The sequence below is a fragment of the Piliocolobus tephrosceles genome, chromosome 7, assembly GCF_002776525.5.
Source record: "Piliocolobus tephrosceles isolate RC106 chromosome 7, ASM277652v3, whole genome shotgun sequence".
Taxonomy (NCBI): domain Eukaryota; kingdom Metazoa; phylum Chordata; class Mammalia; order Primates; family Cercopithecidae; genus Piliocolobus; species Piliocolobus tephrosceles.
In genome coordinates this window covers 88,165,372-88,186,371 of record NC_045440.1, presented here as the reverse complement: position 1 = coordinate 88,186,371, position 21,000 = coordinate 88,165,372, and the positions used below count along the sequence as shown (strand labels likewise).

The 21,000-nt window shown below is 33.3% G+C and overlaps 1 protein-coding gene across 3 annotated transcripts in view; it reads right to left on the bottom strand.

Annotated features, from left to right (window-relative positions):
* CNBD1 (cyclic nucleotide binding domain containing 1) overlaps positions 1-21,000 on the bottom strand; it is a 565,408-nt gene that overhangs the window by 80,414 nt on the left and 463,994 nt on the right. Inside the window, exon 11 of one of the 3 annotated variants that reach the window (XM_023222920.2) lies at positions 4,479-4,711. The exons of the other annotated variants lie outside the window; for them this stretch is intronic. Within the exon in view, the coding sequence (XP_023078688.1) occupies positions 4,704-4,711 (8 nt within the window). The 3' untranslated portion in view covers positions 4,479-4,703. Of the gene's footprint in view, positions 1-4,478; positions 4,712-21,000 lie in introns of those variants that run through there. 3 annotated transcript variants of the gene reach the window in all.

The following is a 21,000-nucleotide window of genomic DNA, read 5'->3' as shown; positions in this document are numbered from 1 at the left end:
AATTTAGGGCATATGTCTATTTTCGAATCCTGACCTTTATTTCTCTAGTAAGGAATTAAGATGACTTGGTCACATCTTATCTAATTGGCAGCACAGAGGGACTGTTTCTGGAGGAACAATATTACCAAAAGAGCAAAAAACATTACCTAGTCACAGTATGACCTATGTTTGAGTCCAGTCAGAGCAAACTGTTTCTCTCGCTTTCTCTTAAATAGGGGACTGTTGTCTCCCTGCTTACTGGAACATCCACTTAGTAATATTCTACTCTCTGTAGAGCTAACATGCCTAAAAATAATCTCTTGATCCCAATCACAAATTACTCCACTTTCAATCTTTTAGATTCCAGTAAATGGCATGCTAATATTTATAATTCCTCTGTCCTAAGCCTTAGGAGTCATCACACAGTCCTACCATCAAAAACCTCTAAATAAATCTTCAAAATGTTAAGTAGAACCACTTGAAATTCTCTTTTTATAAATAAAAAATAGTTAAATGCTAGCCATGTCATGGTTTACCCTGATGCATCTAGAATCAGACTTCCCATCACCTTCGATATTCTCAAGCTAGTCCCAGACATCATCATCTCTTAGAAAAAAATATTAACTGCTTTATTGGGATATAATTCACATACAACACTGTTTACCCATTTGGAAGTGAACAATTTATTGTTTTTCATTATATTCACAGAGTTGGGCAATCATCACTGGAATCTAATTTGGAATGTTTTTGTCACCCCCAAAAGAAACACATACAATTTACTGGTCACTCTTCATTCCTCTCCACCCTCTTCCTCATGCCTAGCAACCACTAATCTACTTTCTGCTACAGATTTGCCTATTCTGTGCATTTCATATCAATAAAATCATACAATATGTGATCTTTTGTTTCTAGCTTCTTTCACTTAGCAAAAAGTTTTCAAGGTTATCTAGGTTATTTCATGTATCAGAATTCCATTCCTTTTTATTGCTGAATATTCAAGAATATGTATATACCACTTTAATTTATCCCTTCATTGGTTAATGAACTTTTTAGTTGTTTCTGCCTTTTGGCTATTATGAATAATGCTTGTACAAACTTTAATTCATGTACAAGATTTTGCATGTACATATATTTTCATTTCTCTTGGATATAGACCTAGGAGTAGAAATTCTCAGTAATATAGTAAATATATGTTGAACTTATTGGGAAACTGTCACGTTGTTTTCAAAGTGGCTGTACCACTTCACATTTCCATAAGCTATGTATGAGAGCACCATTTTTTTCACATCTTTGATAACACTTATTATTGTCTATATTTTATATTTTTTCACCATAGCAGGTATGAAATCTTATCTCACTGCTGTTCTGATTTTCATCTTCCTAATAACTAGTGATAGTGAGTACCTTTTTCTGTGCTTATCAGCCATTCTTCTTTGGAGAAAGGCCTATTCCAGCCCTTCATTAATTTTTAATTACACGGTTGTGGTTCTTTTTACATGCTGGGTATAAAGTCTTTGTCAAAGAAATTATCTGCAATTTTCTTACATTCTGTGGATTGACATCACTTTCTTGACAGTGCCATTTGCAGCACAAAAGTTTTTGATCTTTATGGAGGCCAAATTATTTTATTTCGTTTCATTTTTTGGTTGGGCTTTTCTGTCTGAAAAGGGTTTGCTTCACCCAAGGTCACGAAGATTTACTTCTAAATTTTCTTCTAAGAGTTGTACAGTTTTAGTTCTTACAGTTAAGTCTATAATCTCTATGACCCATTTAGAGTTAATTTTTGTGCAAAATGTGGATCCAACTTCAGTCTTCCATTATCCCATTATACCAGCATCGTTTGTTGAAAAGATTATTCTTTCCCCCATTGAATTATCTCAGCAACATGTCAAAAAAAATCAACTAGCCATAAAAATAAGGTTTTATTGCTGGACATTCAATTATATTCCATTGTTACATGTGTCTACCCTTTTTTTTTTTTTTTTTTTTTTTTTTTGCCAATACCATACACCTTTGTAGTAAGTTTTAAAATTGGGAAATGTAGGTCTGTCTGCTTTGTTTTCTTTCAAGATTATTCTGGCAACTTTGAAACTCTTGTGTTTCCATACGAATTTTAGTATTAGCCTGTGGCTTTCTGAAAATAATCAAGCTGGGGTTTTTATAGGGACTGCATTGAATCTGTGGGTCAATTTGGGATCTGCCATCATTATCTTTTACATGGACTTTTTAATGCCCTCAGAAATGATCTCACTTCAGTCCTTGTCCCCCAAATCTCTTTTGCATATAGAACCCAAGTGATTATTTGAAAACTTAAGTCAGATCATCTCATCATCTTACTCCTCTGCTTACAAATCTCCAATGCCTTTCTGTTTCATTCAGAATTGAATCTAAAGTCCTTACCAAGGTTCTATGGTCTCACATTTACTTTTCTCCTGCTATTACTCTGATTCCATCTTTTACAATGGCTCCTTTCACTCACTCATCTCAACTACACCTAACTTATCATCAATCACCCCATGCATGATCCACTTCAGATAATGTTATACTCTCTTTGTTCACTCTACCTATCTTGTTCTATCTATAGACCTTTCACTTCCTTCAGGTCTCAGGTATAATGTCATATTATTGGACCCATGATCTTATACCTAGAGCCATGCCCATTTAATAGTCCTTAGTAAGTGGAAAAAACCATACATTTACTTAATACCTACCGTGTGTCTGATACAATGTTAAGTACTCTAAAAGTGTTTGTTAATCCTTCAGAGATAAATAATTAAGGCTTTATGCAGTTTAATTTTTCTATCATTCCTACATGGAGGAAATATAAAGTGAACATTCAAACTGAGATCTGCCTTGATCCCCTAATTTAAAAGATCATTTCTCCATCAGCTTTAATTTCTGATCTTTTTCTTCAGAGCACTTACCACTGCCTAATGTATCATATATACCATATAATATTATATATATTTTCTAAGTATAATCTTCCAACATAATGTAAGTTTCATGAAAACAAGAATTTGGTTATGTTCAGTATTTTATTCTCAGTTCTTAGAAGAGTGCCTGTCACGTATGAAATATTCAATAAATGTCTGTTAAAAGATTAAGTATATATCTTAAAATATCTAATGGCTACAGATAAAATGGCCAAATTTAGCCAAATTATCCATTAGATAATGGTACATGCAAATAACACATAATTAAAACTTTTCTTATCCTTGTATGTTCAATATTTCATATTATTCAATCAGTATGTGTACTATAAAGGACATGCCAAATGATTTTGGAGGCAGACTAACATAACTCATTCTTAATTGAATGACCCTTTTTAAAATCTTATTTTCAACAAGTCAAAAATACTAATGTCTTGTAATCATTACCAGTCCTGGCAAGCAATAAAATTTAGATAGCCATGATCTAAAATCAGATAATCACTGACATCTTATAAATAGCATTTTAAACTAAAAAGCCAAAAAGGATTTAACTTGTTCACAATTCTATTTTTAACTCTGCGTGATGTGGAATGTGCCGCTGGACAAGCCGTTTATCTTTTCTAACCTTAGGTTGTGTTTCCTTAAAACAAAGCTAATACAACTTGGTGCTATGTATAGTTTCTTGTGCATTTGGCAGTGTTGAGAAAGGTGACATAATTCTAAACACAGGTTCATTTTTTACTTGAGAATTGCCACTCCAATGAAAACAATTCCTGTGGGGGAAAGCTTTCAATGCTAGTAGAAAGAAACACATTAATAGTATAAGAATGAAAACTAACAGATATGTAAATGCATGGGCAGCAGTATGTTAAAGTGGACATTATTGGAAAGCAGACAGACCTCAATTTTAACATTGACTATATTTCCTCTATGTGGGAATGATAGAAAAATTAAACTGCGTAAAGCCTTAGTTCTTTATCTGTAAAATAATAAACATTTTTAGAGCACCTAATACTGTGTCAGACACATGGTAGGTATTGAATAAATGTATGGTTTTTCCCCTTACTAAGGACTATCAAATGGGCACGGCAACAGGTATAAGATGATGGGTCTAATGAAAAGATACGCTGAAACTATGTTACAATATGAAGCATGCGTTATAAATTCTGAAATTAGTAGCATTTCCATTGTTATTTTTTAAATTAACTGATATTCTCCATAATATAATTACATCAAGGAAATGAAGACTTTATTACAAAATGGAATATTTTTAAAAGATGAAAAAAGCACAAGGTCTTTGAAGGTCTCAGATAAATTTACAACCAAGACAGCTATTAAATATCTTTTTGCCCTTTACATATTCTTTACAGATTATTTTTAAATCCCAAAGACATATGTAGTCCTCAATCCAAACCCTGACAATCAAAAATGGCAACCTGAGGAGTATGTTTCCACCCTTTTGTGCATGGTCATATAAACATTCACATATAACTTTTAATTTTTTGTTTACAACTACTTTATATATATATGGAAACACTTGGAAAAAAAACTTCATTTCAACAGAGGTGGATCTAACAATGATAACTATATTTTAGTATTCAAACCAAGAAAGACAGCTAATAAAAATTGTGTTTGAAAGGAAATTCTAAACTGGGACTTTCCCAGGGAATCCAGGACATGTAGTCACAATAGACCAAACTCATTGCTGGTAGTTTGATAGTTTTCCAGAATGCAATTATTCCATTATTTAGTCAATATTTTCTTAACTGATGTTCACTGAGGTTGTTTCTAGATCTAGGCCACTTCAAAAGGCAAACAAAAGAAGTTATGAAATAAATACTCATTTTTTGGTAATTATTTTCCTACAGAATAGAACCCTAAAATTACATTGCTGAGTCAGAGGGGTTATGCTTTAAAATAAAAAAGTAATATTGTCAGAGCTTATTCTAGAAAGAATGTAACACTTTACACCCCCTCTAATGACATTAATGACATTTAAGAGTGATCATTTGTCCACAAGGAAAATCCTATAATTATATGGATTGATTTGATCCTTTTTTCTAATCAAATTATGTTTTTTGTAGTAATATTATGTTTCTTGCCAATATTTTAAATTGGTAATTATTTTTTCTAAATTGTTGGTATTCATCGTTTCATATGAATACAAAATCATCTTACCTATTTTGTATCTAACCAGTTAGCTGGAAGTCCATAGGAAGTGCCAAAATGCTGAACAGAGCTGTATTAAATTCCATGAACATTTTGGAAAAGGTGACATTTTGTTAATCAAAGGATAAATTATATGTCTATATTTATTTGTTTTATATTATTTAATACAATTTTTATAGTTGTTTTAATATAGACTGACTGTGGTTGAGTCACTCTTCTACTTATTTTTTAAAATGGTATATTATCATGATAAGAACACTTAACATGAGATGTACCCTCAACACAAATTTTTAAGTATACAATACAATATTGATGACTATAGGTAGAATGTTGTACAGCAGATCTATAGAACTTATTCATCTTGTATAACTGAAACTTTATGCCCATGGATTAGTAGGTTCCCATTTCCCATGCCTCAACCCCTTGTAACCACCATTCCACTTTTGAATTCTATAAATTTGACCATTTTAGATACGCCGTATGAGTGGTCAGGTTTGGGTATTCTGTGACAGGCTTATTTCATGTAGCATAATGTTCTAAGGCTCATCTATCCTATTACACATTGCAGAATTTCCTTCTTAAGGCTGAACAGCATTCCATTTTATGTACATATTTTAATTCATTTATCTGTAAATCATTTCCCAGATGTTAGCTATTATGCATAATGCTGGAATTAACATGGTACTGCTAATATCTTTTTGAGATCCCAATTTAAATTCCTGTAGAAAATATCTACAAGTGGGACGCTAGATCAAATGGTCTACTGTTAATTGTTTAAGGGACGTCCATACTGTTTTCCATAGTGGCTACACCAATTTGTGCTCCCAACAACAGGGTGCAAAAAGTCCAGTTTCTCCACATCCTTGTCAACACTTTTCTTTTGTGTTTTTTAAATATAAGCAATGCTAATAGGTATGAGGTAATATTTCACTGTGGTTTTGATTTGCATTTTCCTGATGATTAGTGGCATTGGACATTTTAAAAATAACACATGTTGGCCATTTGTATGTCTTTCTAGAGAAATGTATATTCAAGTCTTTATCCTATTTTTAAATTCGGTTATTATTTTTAGCTATTGAATTGAAATATTGTCTTATATATTTTGGAGATTAACCCTTTATCAGATACACAGTTTCCAATATTTTCTCCCATTCTATAGGTTGCCTTTGCACTGGTGATTGGTTCCTTTGCTGTGCAAATGTTTTCTAGTTTGATGTAGTCCCACTGATTTATTTTTGTTTTTGTTGCCTGTGCTTTTGGTGTCACATCCATGAAGTCATTGCCAAGACAAATGTGAAAATATTTTCTTGTATGTATTCTTCTAAGAGTTTTATATTACAATTCTTGCATTTATGTCTTTAGTCTATTTTTAGTTGATTATTAAGTACAGTGCAAGATAAGGGTGCAATTTTATTCTTGAATGTGGATATCCAATTTTTCAATGCTATTTTTGTAGAGATTAAATTAGTAAAACAACTCCATTTACAACAGCACTAAAAAAAAAAAAAATACTTAGAATAAACATAGCTAAGAAAGTAAAAGACTTGTTTACTGAAAACTACAAAACACCAAATAAAGAAATTAAAGAACACAAACAAATGAAAAGACATCTCATGTTCACAGATTGGAAGACAATATTATAAAAATGTCTCTATTACCCAATGAGACCTACAGATTCAATAAAATTTCTATTAAAATCCTCAAGGTTTTTTTTTTTCAGAGATAGACAAAACAATTTTATATTTCATATGGAACAACAAAAGATTACAAATAACCAAATCAATCTGGAGAAAGAAGGATGAAGTTGGAAACATCATACCACCTGCTTTCAAAATACCTTACAAAGCTACAGTAATCAAAACAGTATGGTATTGCATAAAGGCAATCATATAGAGTAATAGAACACAATACAAAATACAGAAATAAATCCATGTATATATGATCAACTGATATTCAACAAAGGTGCCATGAACACTCTTATTTTCAACTATTATCATTTCCATTTCTAACTGTATATACTATTTCTATACACATTTCTAATTGTAATTAGATATACATTTCTAACTGTAATACTACTTAGCTAGAGAAGCTATTACATTTTGCATTTCTATCTTGACATTTGACATTTTAATATTAAAATATTAGTACAAGTTAATAAATTATATTAATCATTTAGCTAGTAATTATATAAATATTCTTGTTTGTGTATGTAATTATAATGAGCAAACACGGATATTTGGTTCCTTTTTCTAAGTTTATCCTTACTAGTTTATATTATTGTCTTGCATTATCTAAAATCTCCCAAGTGGTACCAGTGGATGAGGTCAGACATTTTTGTCCTAATCTAGATTTTACCACTTAGTAGATGTTTATAATTTGTTTCTGGTAAATCATTTGGTCACATTTAAGTATTTTTTGTGTATTTTCCTTTTACTCAGAATTGTTCTGAGGATTTGCTACTAAGCTCTAGATAATGTATTACACCTGTGTTTCTATAATTCTACTTCACCTTCTTTATTTTGTTTTTTAGAAAATTATTTCATTATTTATACATAAAACAGATTAAATCAATGTAATTTTACAAATATTATAAATGTGCTTTTTTAAAAAAACTTTGCTAGTATTCTGACAGTGCAATAATGATTCATTACTAATTTAATTTGCACTTTTATGACCATTATATTATTTACTAATGTTTCCCTTTTATTTTTTCATCAAAAATGAATGCAATTCTCTAGTCATCAAGATCTATTTCTCATGGATATTTTTACGTAAATTAAACATACAAATATCAACACTTAGTATTGCATATGAGCCAGAATAGTTGGGTTCCAAGATGTGCTCTAATAGTGGTTAGACATGTGTCCTCAAGTAAATTATTTCTTCTTTCTAAGGTTCTGATTTTTAATCTATAAAATAAGAAGCTTAAGTACAAGCATGGGATTTGGACAGAACTGGGTCTGAATTCTGGCTCCAACACTTACAAATTTCTATGTATTTGTGCAAGTTACTTATGCTTTATAAGCTTTTGTTGCCTTACCTATAAAATGGGTTTAATAAACTTAACTAAAATTTTCATTAAGATGAAATGAAATGATGCAGAAAAACACTTTAATATAGTAAATAATCACTGCTTTAGCTATTAAATTAAGGTAAAGATTTCTATGAAAGTACCCAAATATAGAACTCTATGAATACATATGTCCAAATGTGTTCTAAGCATGTTACTATGTGGTTTCACATCTGTCAGGATATTTTTTGAAGATAATTATTTTTAGGCCAGCTTTTACTGTCCACAAAGTTAGTATGTGTCATGGGCTGAATGATTGTGTCCCTCAAAAATTCATAGGTTGAAATCCTAACCGCCAATGTGACGGTATTAGTAGGTTTCTTTTGGCAAGTAATTAGGTGCTGAGGGTCGAGCTCTCACAAATTAGGACCCTTATAAGAGCTTGCTCTCTATTATCAGCCATGTGAGAATACAAGGAGATGACAGCTATTTTTGCAAACCAGGATGTACCCTCACTAGACACCAGATCAGCCAGGGACTTGATCTTGGACTTCTTGCCCTCCAAAACTATGGGAAAATAAACGTTTGTTGTTTAAGCCACCCAGCCCATGGTAATGCACTGAAGCAATGTGAACTGAGAGCTCATCTAAACTATATTTCCTTTATAGTCACAATCTACAGTAAGTGATAGAACACGCTGCTGAATCTTTGAACTAAAAAGTTCATCTCTGGTTTTATTTGATGTTATAATCCTTCATATTGCATAATTTTTAAATTTGCTAATCAACATAATTAAATATTAGCCTATTAAATTTTTATCACAGAAAGTACAATTCTTCCTGCAAGAAATCTATTTCTCTTTTATCCACATAGTCTGAGTAAATCCAAGGCCTGAAAAAATACAGACATAGGATCTTGAATATATTTTCCAAAAGCATATAAGTATTTAGTGACAGAATTCAGTGTTCCTTTGCAAGAGAAATTGAAAACTTCAACTCAAATTTAACTTCTCATATAAGGTAACTATAAGTAATTTTTGAGGATTTCATTTATGCAGACATTTTAAAAATAATAGATGAAAGTTTTGTCTTGCAAGACATAATGAATTTCATTCATTTCTTTGAAGCTTTGGAATAGTTTCTATACCAATATTCCAATCTAATAACCTTGATTCAGTTCCTATGATAGCCTAAGAAAATAGAATCTGTGTGATACTTAAACTATATATAAAAACTTACAAGGAATGCTATGCTTTTGGAAAAGATGGTCATTGTAAACTTTCTCAGCAAATTCACTGATACATTTATCTACAGATATTTCTAAGCCTTGTTCTATTAACTCTTGGTGGGCATTTATCTAATATAGTTTACAAAAGTTAATTTTGATTATCGGTTTGTCTGACTTTTTGTTTTATCTTTGAAATGTGCTAAATTCTACTTAGCTCCCTCTGTGTTAACAGACAGCACACAGCTTACCCTATGACATTTGTTAAGTTCCTGGAAATTTGTAACTAAACTATCAGCTGTTTTTAAAAACAATGTTGTCAGAGGATTGTGAAAGTGCATTAATTAAAAAACTAAGAGCTGAATTCATGTACATATGTCCTCATAATACTATTCAAAAACCATATTAAAACTTAGATGCAATAGTGTATACCTTCTTTATGCACATATATTTTCATTTCTAAATGTACTGCATAATTATGTTTGAGTGGAAGATTTCTAAATGTTAAGGACAAAAGAATAATCACAAAAAGCATATTTATTTTATGTTCTAATCCAGAAATCATTACTTTTTTTGAGAACTCCTCAGAAAATCTTGTGTTTGTGCCAGTTGTATGACTCAGTGTAGCACTTGGTAGTTGCTATAACAAACTAAAATCTTGGTTGCTTAATTCAACAAATGTTTATTTGTCACTTACACAAAGTCCAATACAGATGTTTCCAGCTAAGCTATTTTTCTGAGCAATTCAATCCAAGAAAAGAATTCCAAGGTCTAGGTTGTCATCATCATATGATTCTGCTATTTTGGAGTACTTCACTTGCAGACAGTGAGTGAGATCATAGAAAAATCATATATTTCATGGCCAGGCAATAATATGTTCCCTCTATTCTGTTAACCAGAGCCAGTTACATGGCTCTAACTTAACTGCAAGAGAGGCTGGGAAGTTTTACGTGCCAGTACAGAACTGATGAAGTCAAAAGTTGTTGTTCAGTCTCTAATCTCTTCCATACAAGGTGTGCCAGTCTAGAACCCTTTTGAGTATGTAAAGAGTGGCAATGAAAATGAAAATCTTCAGTAATAGTTTGTTACACTAAAGTTGTCTTTATTAGGATCTTGGTTTTAAGGAATTGTATCTTAAATGTGGTATTTTTTATCATTTGTGCATAACTCTGTAAATTTTATCAAATTTCTTAGGAAACACATTTTATTTTATTACAGCCATCCTAGAAATTGAGTAAAAATCAAAATTTAGCAATCTACCAGGATTTTATATCAGAAATACCCAAGAAAAACACTATTGCACAGTAACAGACAGATGAAGTGCACAGTAAATATTCACCATTATGATTATATTCCAGTGGTTATGCTTCATATTGGAAATAGCTGTCATGTACATGTTGACGGGGCACATTATTGCCTACATTCTGATTTTCTTGTTTTATGAATTATTTTGTAAGGAATTTTTTAGGGGATTAGTTTTGCCAAATAATATAATCAACCAAAAGAGAGAAATATATATACTATAAAAGCCTAGTTGGAATTACCAGTAGCTGTAACACTGAATTCATCAGATGCAAACTGTTGTAGCTTCTAACAATTAAGCAACGTTTTGCAATACAAATATTAAAATTCATCAGGAAATATGTGATAACAAGTTTATAAAATTATATTTGTACAGGCATAGACTTGGGTTCTATCTAAAAATATTGAAGTTTAAGGTTTACACAGAAAGTTGGCCTGACATTTTATATAAACTTATCCTAAAAATACACATTTTTTTTCATATAACATTTGGTTGTTTTGAACTTCATATCTGACTAATATTGTTTGCTAAACCAGTTAGGCTTTCTGGCCTGAATTGGCAATTTCCTATAAGCTAACATTTATTGTAATTTTCTTTCATCTACAGATAATTAGAATTTTGGAGCATACAAAGTATTTGCTAAGTGAAGATACACAACCTATAACTTTATATAGCTGTCTTCTAAAGTCCTTGCTGAAAAACCAATTACATTTAAGGCATCGTAATTACAAGAGTGTAAAATCAAAATCTGTGAATGTTAAGAATTAAAACTGAACTAATTATTGGTCTCAAAATGTTTCATGTTTAGGTAAGTGAGAGATGCATCAAGGGCTTGTGATAATGCCTTAAAAAAATTCTGCCTAGCAGCACTCCAAAACATGTTACTTGCAGTTAGGGTCAACAATACGTTTCAATATTACCTAAGTGATCAGTGGCATCACCACTAAACTAATACCTCTATAATTCTGGGTCAGTTGAAGTATCATTGGTCATTAGTCATCACTTTCAGAAAAGCCCACTTTTCAATAACATTTGCTTTTTTTCTTGAGAGAAAAATATGAGCCAATAATTAAACCCACAACTTCCAATTTAAAAATATGTAAGCTCAGCCTTTATTTATTACTGGAAGAATTCATCCAACCAAATACTTGATACAGTCGTAATTTTTAAAAGTATATATAAAGTATGTAGAATAAAAAGTTATAATCTAACTACTGTAATAAACAATATCACTTAAGTATTAATTAAAACTAATTAAAGTAACAGAAATGTAAAGTAGGCAGAAAAAGGAAGAAGATAATCACATGAGTTTACTCAGGGAAAGGAAGCTACTACCACAGTTATATGCAAAGCTGACATTGCTCATCCTGGGACCCCCAAAAAGTGGAAAATACCATGGCTTATACCATCTATAAAAAGGAAGCATAGTTTACATACAGAAATAAATTTGTTCTAGATATCTAGTGAAAATTTTCCATATATGAGGTGATTGAACCTAAATTATTAACAACTTTGCCACATAAAAGTTTGAGAATTTTAATAATCATTGATAGGTAAGAGCATCAGAAAAAAGGCCACTTATTTGTGGACAAATAAAGTACTATGTAACAAAAAAGCTATGACTAGATTGACTGATTTTCAATGTCATCATTGTTTATAATAGCATAGATTCTTTTCTACTTATCATAATCTTCTAAGAACTCAATCTTGAAGACAGTGTTTATGGTGACTCTAAAACAGAAAATCAACCCAGAGTTTCTGAAGAAATTTGGAAATCAGTGGATTGTGAACAAATACTATAAAGTTATAAAGTATTTACTATTTATCCATTGAGGAACCAGAAATAATGATAGAAAACTAGCATTTGATGGGAAACATCAGCGTAAGAACCTCAGAAAAACTACAAGTAGGATAAACTAAAAGATATCTACAACAGGACCCATCACAAATTGTCAAAAAACAAAAACAAAATCTTGAAAGCAGCACTAGAAAAGTGACAAATCATATGTAACAAACCTGCACGTTATGCACATGTACCCTAGAACTTAAAGTATAATAATAATAATAATAATAATAATAATAATAATAATAATAATAAAGAAAAGTGACAAATCATCCACAAATGATACTCAATGGTATTAACAGCAATTTCTCGTTAGAAACTATAGTGGCCAGAAGGAGGAGAGATAACATGCTCAAAGTGCTGAAAGAAAAAGACTATCAGCCAAGAATTCTAAATCTAACAAAACTAATCTTCAAACATGAAAAAGAAATGAAGAAGTTTCCAGATAAAGAAAGACTGAGAGAACTTGTCACCTGCAGAGTTGCTGTACGAGAAATAAGATCTTCAGACTGAAAAGGAAGGACAGTACGTGGTAATTTAGTTCCACATGAAAAATAAAGAGCATGAGCAGAGGTAATTACATAGGTAAGTATAAAACACAGTATAACTATATATTGTAACTCTTTTCAATCACAAGAAAGAACATAGGTGACTCAAACAGCATGTGGGGAATGGTAGAATTGACCTACGAAACCAAATCTTACACTTGAGTTCAAGGATTCTTAGCTATATCAATGTAATGAATCCTAGTCAAAGAAAAAATATGGTTCCTTCCTAAATACATGTGAACATTGAAAGCCATTATTAAATGTTATTTAGCCAAAAATCTAGCCAAAATTTATACAATTATGGCTAAAATATATGGAATAAAATAACTACCTAAGGATAATGGATTAGAAAGATGATTGAGTTATCAGCTAAACTGTTAGTAAAGTATAGCCATTGTAATATGGATCCTGGAGACAGAGTGTTAGGGTTTGATTCCTGGTTGCAACTCTTAATAGCTCTGTAATATTAAGCAAGTCATGAGAAGGAAAAGAGGGAGGGGAGGGAAGCCGAATCTGTCATTTGGAAGCTGGCCTGGCATGTTCAGTTGGCCACATCATTCTCCTATGGCAGATTTGCACAGAATGTAACCCTCTGATATGTTATCCATAAGCAAAAAATGAGACAAGCAAGTCATTTCATAGTTTTGTCTAAGCACAGACAAAAGTAAGGTCAGCTTGACACCTACAAAAATACCAAATATCCATCTTTTGGCTAATATAAGGAGGTGCTATCTCTCTCTCTCTCTCTCGCTCTCTCTCTCTCTGTCTCTGTCTCTGTCTCCCTCTCTTTTTGAGATAGGTTTATGTTCTGTCACCCAGGCTGGAGTGAAGTGGCTGAATCATAGCTCAGTGCAGCCTGAAACTCCTGGCTCAAGGGATCCTCCTGCCTTAGTCCACCAAGTAGCTAGGACTGCAGGTGTGAGGCAACATGCCCAGCTAATTTTTTACTATTTTTAGTAGAGACAGGGTCTCACTATGTGCCTAGTCTGTTCTCCATCTCCTGGCCTCAAACAATCCTCTCACCTAGACCTCCTAAAATGCTCGAATTACAGGTATGAGCTGCCATGCCCAATCTACTTCTTTATTAATTACATACTTATCTTCACTCTAGTCTGCCCTTCTAAAACTTAAGATTTATTGAGATATATTGCTTTTTGACAGCATTCAATTGAGAACAAATTTCTACTTTCTTAGACTACTCCCCAAGTCACCCAACTAAAACCCAAATTCTATAACATGTTCTTTTTTTTTTTTTTTTTTTTTAGATGGAGTCTCACTCTGTCACCCAGGCTGGAGTGCAATGGTGTAATCTAGGTTCACTGCAACCTCCGCCTCCTGGGTTCAAGTGATTCTCCTGCCTCAGCCTCCTGAGTAGCTGGGACTACAGGTGCATGCCACCATGCCCAGCTAATTTTTGTCTTTTTAGTTGAGATGGGGTTTCACCACGTTGGCAATCAAACTCCTGACCTCGTGATCTGCCTGCCTCTGCCTTCCAAAGTGCTGGGATTATAGGTGTGAGCCACCACACCCGGCCAACATATTCTTTTAATGTCCTTTTGCTGAGACAATCTATGGTTCCCCATAGTGTATGTTCTCTCTCATCCCAGTGAGTAACAAACCCAATTCAGTCAACCATAGAAGTATCCCTCATGACCTTTGGAGAGACAGCATTGATATCACTTAACCTTTCTATACTTTATTCTCCTGATCTACAAAGTAGGGCCATCAAATGCACATTTCTCAATGGGTTGTTGTGAACATTTGATTAGATAAAACATATAAAGTATGTAGAATAATGTGTGGAACACAGTGAATACTCCAAGGTAATTAAAAAGTGGGAGAATCAGCTCAGAATCCAAGGCAGTACATCTCATAACAAGATACCAATATTTTTTAATAGATGTGGAGAAGCAGAAATGCACATTGAAGGTATAAAAATATTGAGAATAGAGATTAATAGAAGATTTTTGAAGCAGATTTCTCTGAAGAGTTCTGTTCTAAGCCTCACCATCTGCAAGGGGGATATAATGAGAAATATCTGTTCATCACCTCAACTGAAAGAGGAGATCTTCAAAAAGCCCACCTGAAGAGCTTTATATACATTCTGAGAAGTTAAAAACCATGGTAGAGTACACTATTGTCTGACTAGACCTTGTAAAGGTAAGAGACAAGCTAGTTGACAGTTGACAAACAAGCTACATAAGCGGCTGCCCAGAAATTGGACTGTCCTCTCAAAGTTTGTCAGGACAAAGAATATAAGAGTGTCTTCCTATGTAGACTTTCCGACGTAGGCCACAAATAATCTCATGTGTAAAAGACAGCCAGGATAAAGTCCCACTGGTATTCTATTAGTGAGAGAGGAGGCTGAGAGTAAAGTACCCTCAGCAGAGGAAATCTGAAATTATCTCTGGATTCCCAGGGAGGAAAATGTACTACCTTATTAAGGAATTACAAGTGAATATTCCCCAACATTAAGGGATATCCAAAACTCTTTGAAGGTGCTCACTAAAAAGGCTTAGCTTGAAACAACTGTCAAACACAGTGAAAAAAACAGTTTATAACAGTAACGACTAAGAATATTTTCCCTTCCTTTCTTATTTGTTTGCCATCCTCTTCTTCCCAGTATCCCATGCTGCCTCATAGCAGAGAAATCAGAACCATAAATAGAAAGCTTAGGGATGGCAGTGGAAAGCAGAGATACCTGTCATGCTCTCCTTACCCATAGTACTGACATCCAGCACTATGGTAGCAGAGTTCTAAAGTGGCCCCCATGACCTGCAGCCCATGGTGTTATTCCTGTGATTATGTTATATTATACAGTACAGGGATTTTGCAGATGCAATTAAGGATTCTAACCGGTTAACCTTACAATGGGCAGGTTATCTGGGTGGGCCTGGCCCAATCATATGAATTCTTTAAACACAAAGAGTTTTCTTCAGCTGGCAGGGAAGCGAAAGATTCAAAATGAGAGAGAGGGTCAACAGAAGGAATTCTTCATTGCTGAGATGGAGAGGGCCAGATGGATGGAGCAGCCTCTGATGGCTGAGAGTGATCCTCAAGTAACAACCAGCAAGAAAACAGGGATTTCAGTTCTGCAGCTGCAAGGAAATGAAATCTACCAATTTGAATGGACTTGGAGGTAAACTCTTCTCCACAGCCCTAAAATTAGATCACAGCTTGGCCAACACTTTGATTTCAGCCATGTGAAACTCTAAGAATAGAACCCAGTTGAACCAGCCCAGACATCTGACCTACAAAACTGTGAGATGATAAATGAGTATTGTTTAAAGCTGCTAAATTTGTGGTAATTTGTTATGTAGCAAAAGGAAATTAATACACACATATAGCTGGCCTATCAACCTACAATGAAGTCTGGATACTGGCTTCTTACCAGGCTAGATTTATTATTATCCCAACTGAGAATATTTGGCAACTAAAAATGATTTATAGGGCATTTTATGACTTAAGAGTGATCATAAAATCATTACATTGAGTTTCAAAGGGCAGGAAAAGAACTTCTCCAACTGAACAAATAATAAAGAATGTGGGAGACATTATAAAATTCCTTTGTAAATGCTTCCTGTGAGTTGTAATTGTTCAGTAAACCAGTTATTTATTGGAAATCTAATAATTGCTTCTGGTTATATTTTAATAGAGGCATGCACAAACCCATATTAATGTTCATTTAAAAGTCTACGACAGGAAAACAAAGTTACTATATTGAAATTTTTAAACTAAATACATCAAAATTGTGTGAGATTATTGTTACCAATAACAAATAAACCTACTTACAAGTGGACCTTATTGTTAGACATGGCATGGCAATGTAAACATAGAACCTTTGAATCAATGAATATAAAATTCACAAAGGATCACATTTGACAGTGGAACAAGTGGTTTCAACTATAGCAAATCTGAAAATGAAAACATGATCTTCGACATTTTACTGATTTTTTTATGGGCTAAAATCAACTCTGCCATCTATAAGTTAAAATGATTTAACTACACATCTGACAAAGGTCTAATACCTAGAATCTATAAGTAACTTAAACAAATGTACAAGCAAAAAACAAACACCACCATTAGAAACCGAGCAAAAGACATGAACGGACACTTTAACATACACACAGTCAACAAGCATATGATAAAAAGCACAATAGCACTAATAATTAGAGAAAAGAAAATCAAAACCTCAATAAGATGTCATCTCACACCAGTCAGAATAGCCATTTTGACTGAATTACTAAAAAGTAAAAAAATAACAGATGCTGGTGAGGTTGTGGAGAAAAAGGAACACTTACACACTGTTGGTGAGAGTATAAATTAGGTTCAACCACTATAGAAAGCAGTGTGGCAATCCCTCAAAGACCTAAAACAAGAACTACCATTTGATCCAGCAATCTCACCACTGGGTATATACCGAGAAGAATATAAATAGTTCTATTATACAGACACATGTACAACGATGTTAATTGCAGCACTGTTCATAGTAGCAAAGACATGGAATCAACCTAAATGCCCATCAACAATAGACTGGATAAAGAAAATGTGATACATGTATACCATGGAATACTATGCAGCCATAAAAAAGAATGAGATCATGTCCTTTGCAGGAATGTGGATGGAACTGGAGGACATTATCCTTACAGACTAATGAAGGAACAGAAAACCAAATACAGCATGTTTTCACTTGTAAGTGGGAGCTAAATGATGAGAACACATGAACACATAAGGGAGAACAACACACACTGGGACCTATCAGAGAGGAGGAGGGTGGGAAGGGAGAGAGGATCAGGAAAAATCACTAATGGGAACTAGGCTTGATACCTAGGTGACAAAATAATCTGTACACCAAACATCTGAGTCATGTGTTTACCTATAAAACAAACTTGCATATGTACCTCTGAACATAAAAGCTAAAATATTTAAAAAATGAAAATAAAAAGACAAATTTGATTTAAAAGAATTAAAGAGTAAAACAGTTCAATACTTTTGTTAGAGAAAAAAATTATCTAAAAGCCTAACTCAAGCAAAAATATTAACTCCTTCTTACAAAACAAACAAAAACTTTACAAAGTTTATGAGTGGTCAAATACATACTGTCAGGCTAAAATATCAAGGTCAACATTATATTCTGAGTAATGTTATCTTTTCCACACATTAGGTGTGTGTGTATATACATATATATAACACACACATATAGATACTTATAAATACATGTGATATACAATATTTTATGAGATAATCTCTCCAAGTAAAAAGTAATTTTAAATGTCAGCAAGACATTCAAAATGTTTAGCTAGTCTTCTCATTAAGAAAAGAGTCTAATACATCTATAAAATAACTAATAGAATAAAACAACATGTTGAGAAACAGCTTAGAAAACAACAAAAACATTTGAGCCAGCAAATGGTTGTCAAAGATTTGTCTAAAACTTTTCCTTTGCTTAAAAAAAAAACACACACACAAACCCCAAATTTCCTAGGCAATACCATTCAGGACATAGGCATAGGCAAAGACTTCATGAATAAAACATGAAAAGCAATGGCAACAAAAGCCAAAATTGACAAATGGGATCTAATTAAACTAAAGAGCTTCTGAACAGCAAAACAAACAATCATCAGAGTGAACAGGCAACCTACAGAATGGGAGAAAATTTTTGCAATCTATCCATCTGACAAAGGGCTAATATACAGAATCCACAAGGAACTTAAACAAATTCACAAGAAAAAAAAAAAAAAGCAACCCCATTAAAAAGTGGGTGAAAAGTATGAACAGACACTTCACAAAAGAAGACATTTATGCAGCCAACAATCATATGAAAAAAAGCTCATCATCACTGGTCATTAGAGAAATGCAAATCAAAACCACAATAAGATACCATCTCATGCCAGTTAGAATGGCGATCATTAAAAAGTTAGGAAGTAACAGATGCTGGAGAGGATCTGGAGAAATATGAAAACTTTTACATTGTAGGTGGGAGTGTAAATTAGTTCAACCATTGTGGAAGACAGTGTGGCGATTCCTCAAGGATCTATAACCAGAAATACCATTTGACCCAGCAATCCCATTACTGGGTATATATCCAAAGGATGATAAATCATTCTACTATAAAGACACATGCATGTGTATGTTTATTGTGGCACTGTTCTGTTCATAATAGCAAAGACTGGGAACCAACCCAATTGACAGACTGGATAAAGAAAATGTGGCACATATACACCATGGAATACTATGTGGCCATAAAAACGATGAGTTCATGTCCTTTGCAGGGACATGGATGACGCTGGAAACCATCATTCTCAGCAAACTGACACAAGAACAGAAAACCAGACACCTCATGTTCTCACTCAGAAGTGGGAGTTGAACAATGAGAACACATGGACACAGGGAGGGGCACATCACACACCAGGGCCTGTTGGGGGTTTGGGGGATAGAGGAGGGATAGCATTAGGAGAAATACCTAATATAGATGATGGGTTGATGGGTGCAGCACACCACCATGGGATGTGTCTATGTAACAAACGTGCATGTTCTGTATATGTACCCCAGAACTTAAAGTATAATAAAAAAAGAAAATATTAGAACATGCAATTTGAATGAACTCCATAAGACTGATGCAAGTCGAATCACCTATAATAACCTATTTAATAAGCAATGTTATGTGCATCTGACTTGGAAAAACAAAATTGGTATCTAAAGGGATATAAATTTAATGTTAGGCATGGACTCACAGAGGGTTTGGATGGCTGCCTGGTCTTTTCTGAGTCCTTAAAGATTCCATTACTAAAAACTGCAGTCCATGACTTACCATGGAGTAGACAAAATGGTGTAAATTCCTCTAAATGGTCATCTTTGGTAGAATGTAACTTTATTGGTTTGGCACAAATGGAAATAAGGTTATGATGAAAACTCTTATCTCAAGCATTAGCTACTATAGCTAAGTTTACTGGAAAGGCTATAGGTGCCTAACAAACTTTTCTAAACTCCCTTGCTAAATTTTTTTGTAGATAATCAAGTTGCCTTGGACTGTCTGTTGGATGAACAAGGGGCAGTGTGTACAATAGCTAACACTTCCTCCTGAACTTGGATAAACACATCTGGTATTGCAAAACCTCATTATCACTGAATGACCTCTTGCAGTATTCTCATTCAAGCATTCTTCAGTCCCTTGGCAATATGATTGTAATGACTGAAAAAGGGAGCCTGTGCCATTGTTTCTACCATCATCTTCACCAAAACCAAAATATGGTCTTCATGATGTGTGGAGACTCCTCACATGCATTGCAGTGAACATTCCTTGCAGATCAGAAAAACTTGACTGAGAAAGCTCATTTTTGAAAAGTAACCTAAAGAGTGTCATTGAAGTGGATTTTAAGTAAGCATGTAATTGTTTTCATGGTTGTCACTGGACTCAATCTCAGGAGATGGAATGACAGACATTCTTAAACAAAGAAGCCAAGATAGTGGAATTAAAAGGGTTTCATCTCAGTGCTTCCACAAGTATGAAGTGCATACATTTACAATGTTCACTTATCCTAGGGTAAATATAAAACTGATTCATTTAAAGAATGTTCTTTTTCAAGAAATCAAGGAACACAGAATTTTGTGAAATCTTGTATTTTTACTGAAGTGTCTTTTTTTCTTTCTAATTCTACCCCCCTGCCATCTATTACTTTATACACCAATTGATACATAAGTAGTTTCTTGGGGGATGACATATTAGCTAAAGATTTCCTATGTAGTGAATGAGAATTTTGGAGCATTTGGAGTAAATTTTCCCAGTATTTGAGGATTTCCCACTTCCTAAAACTATACAAACATTAGATATCAATATTTGTAAGCACTGATAATGTAATGTATAGTGAAATTGCTTTTTCATCTATTAATGGTAATATATATTATCTTCACATAGCCTTGTAAGTCATTTGCATTATTTCATTTTCCTCTGATTTTATTTTCATTTCCCTTGTAACGTTAGTCTCCTTGTTACT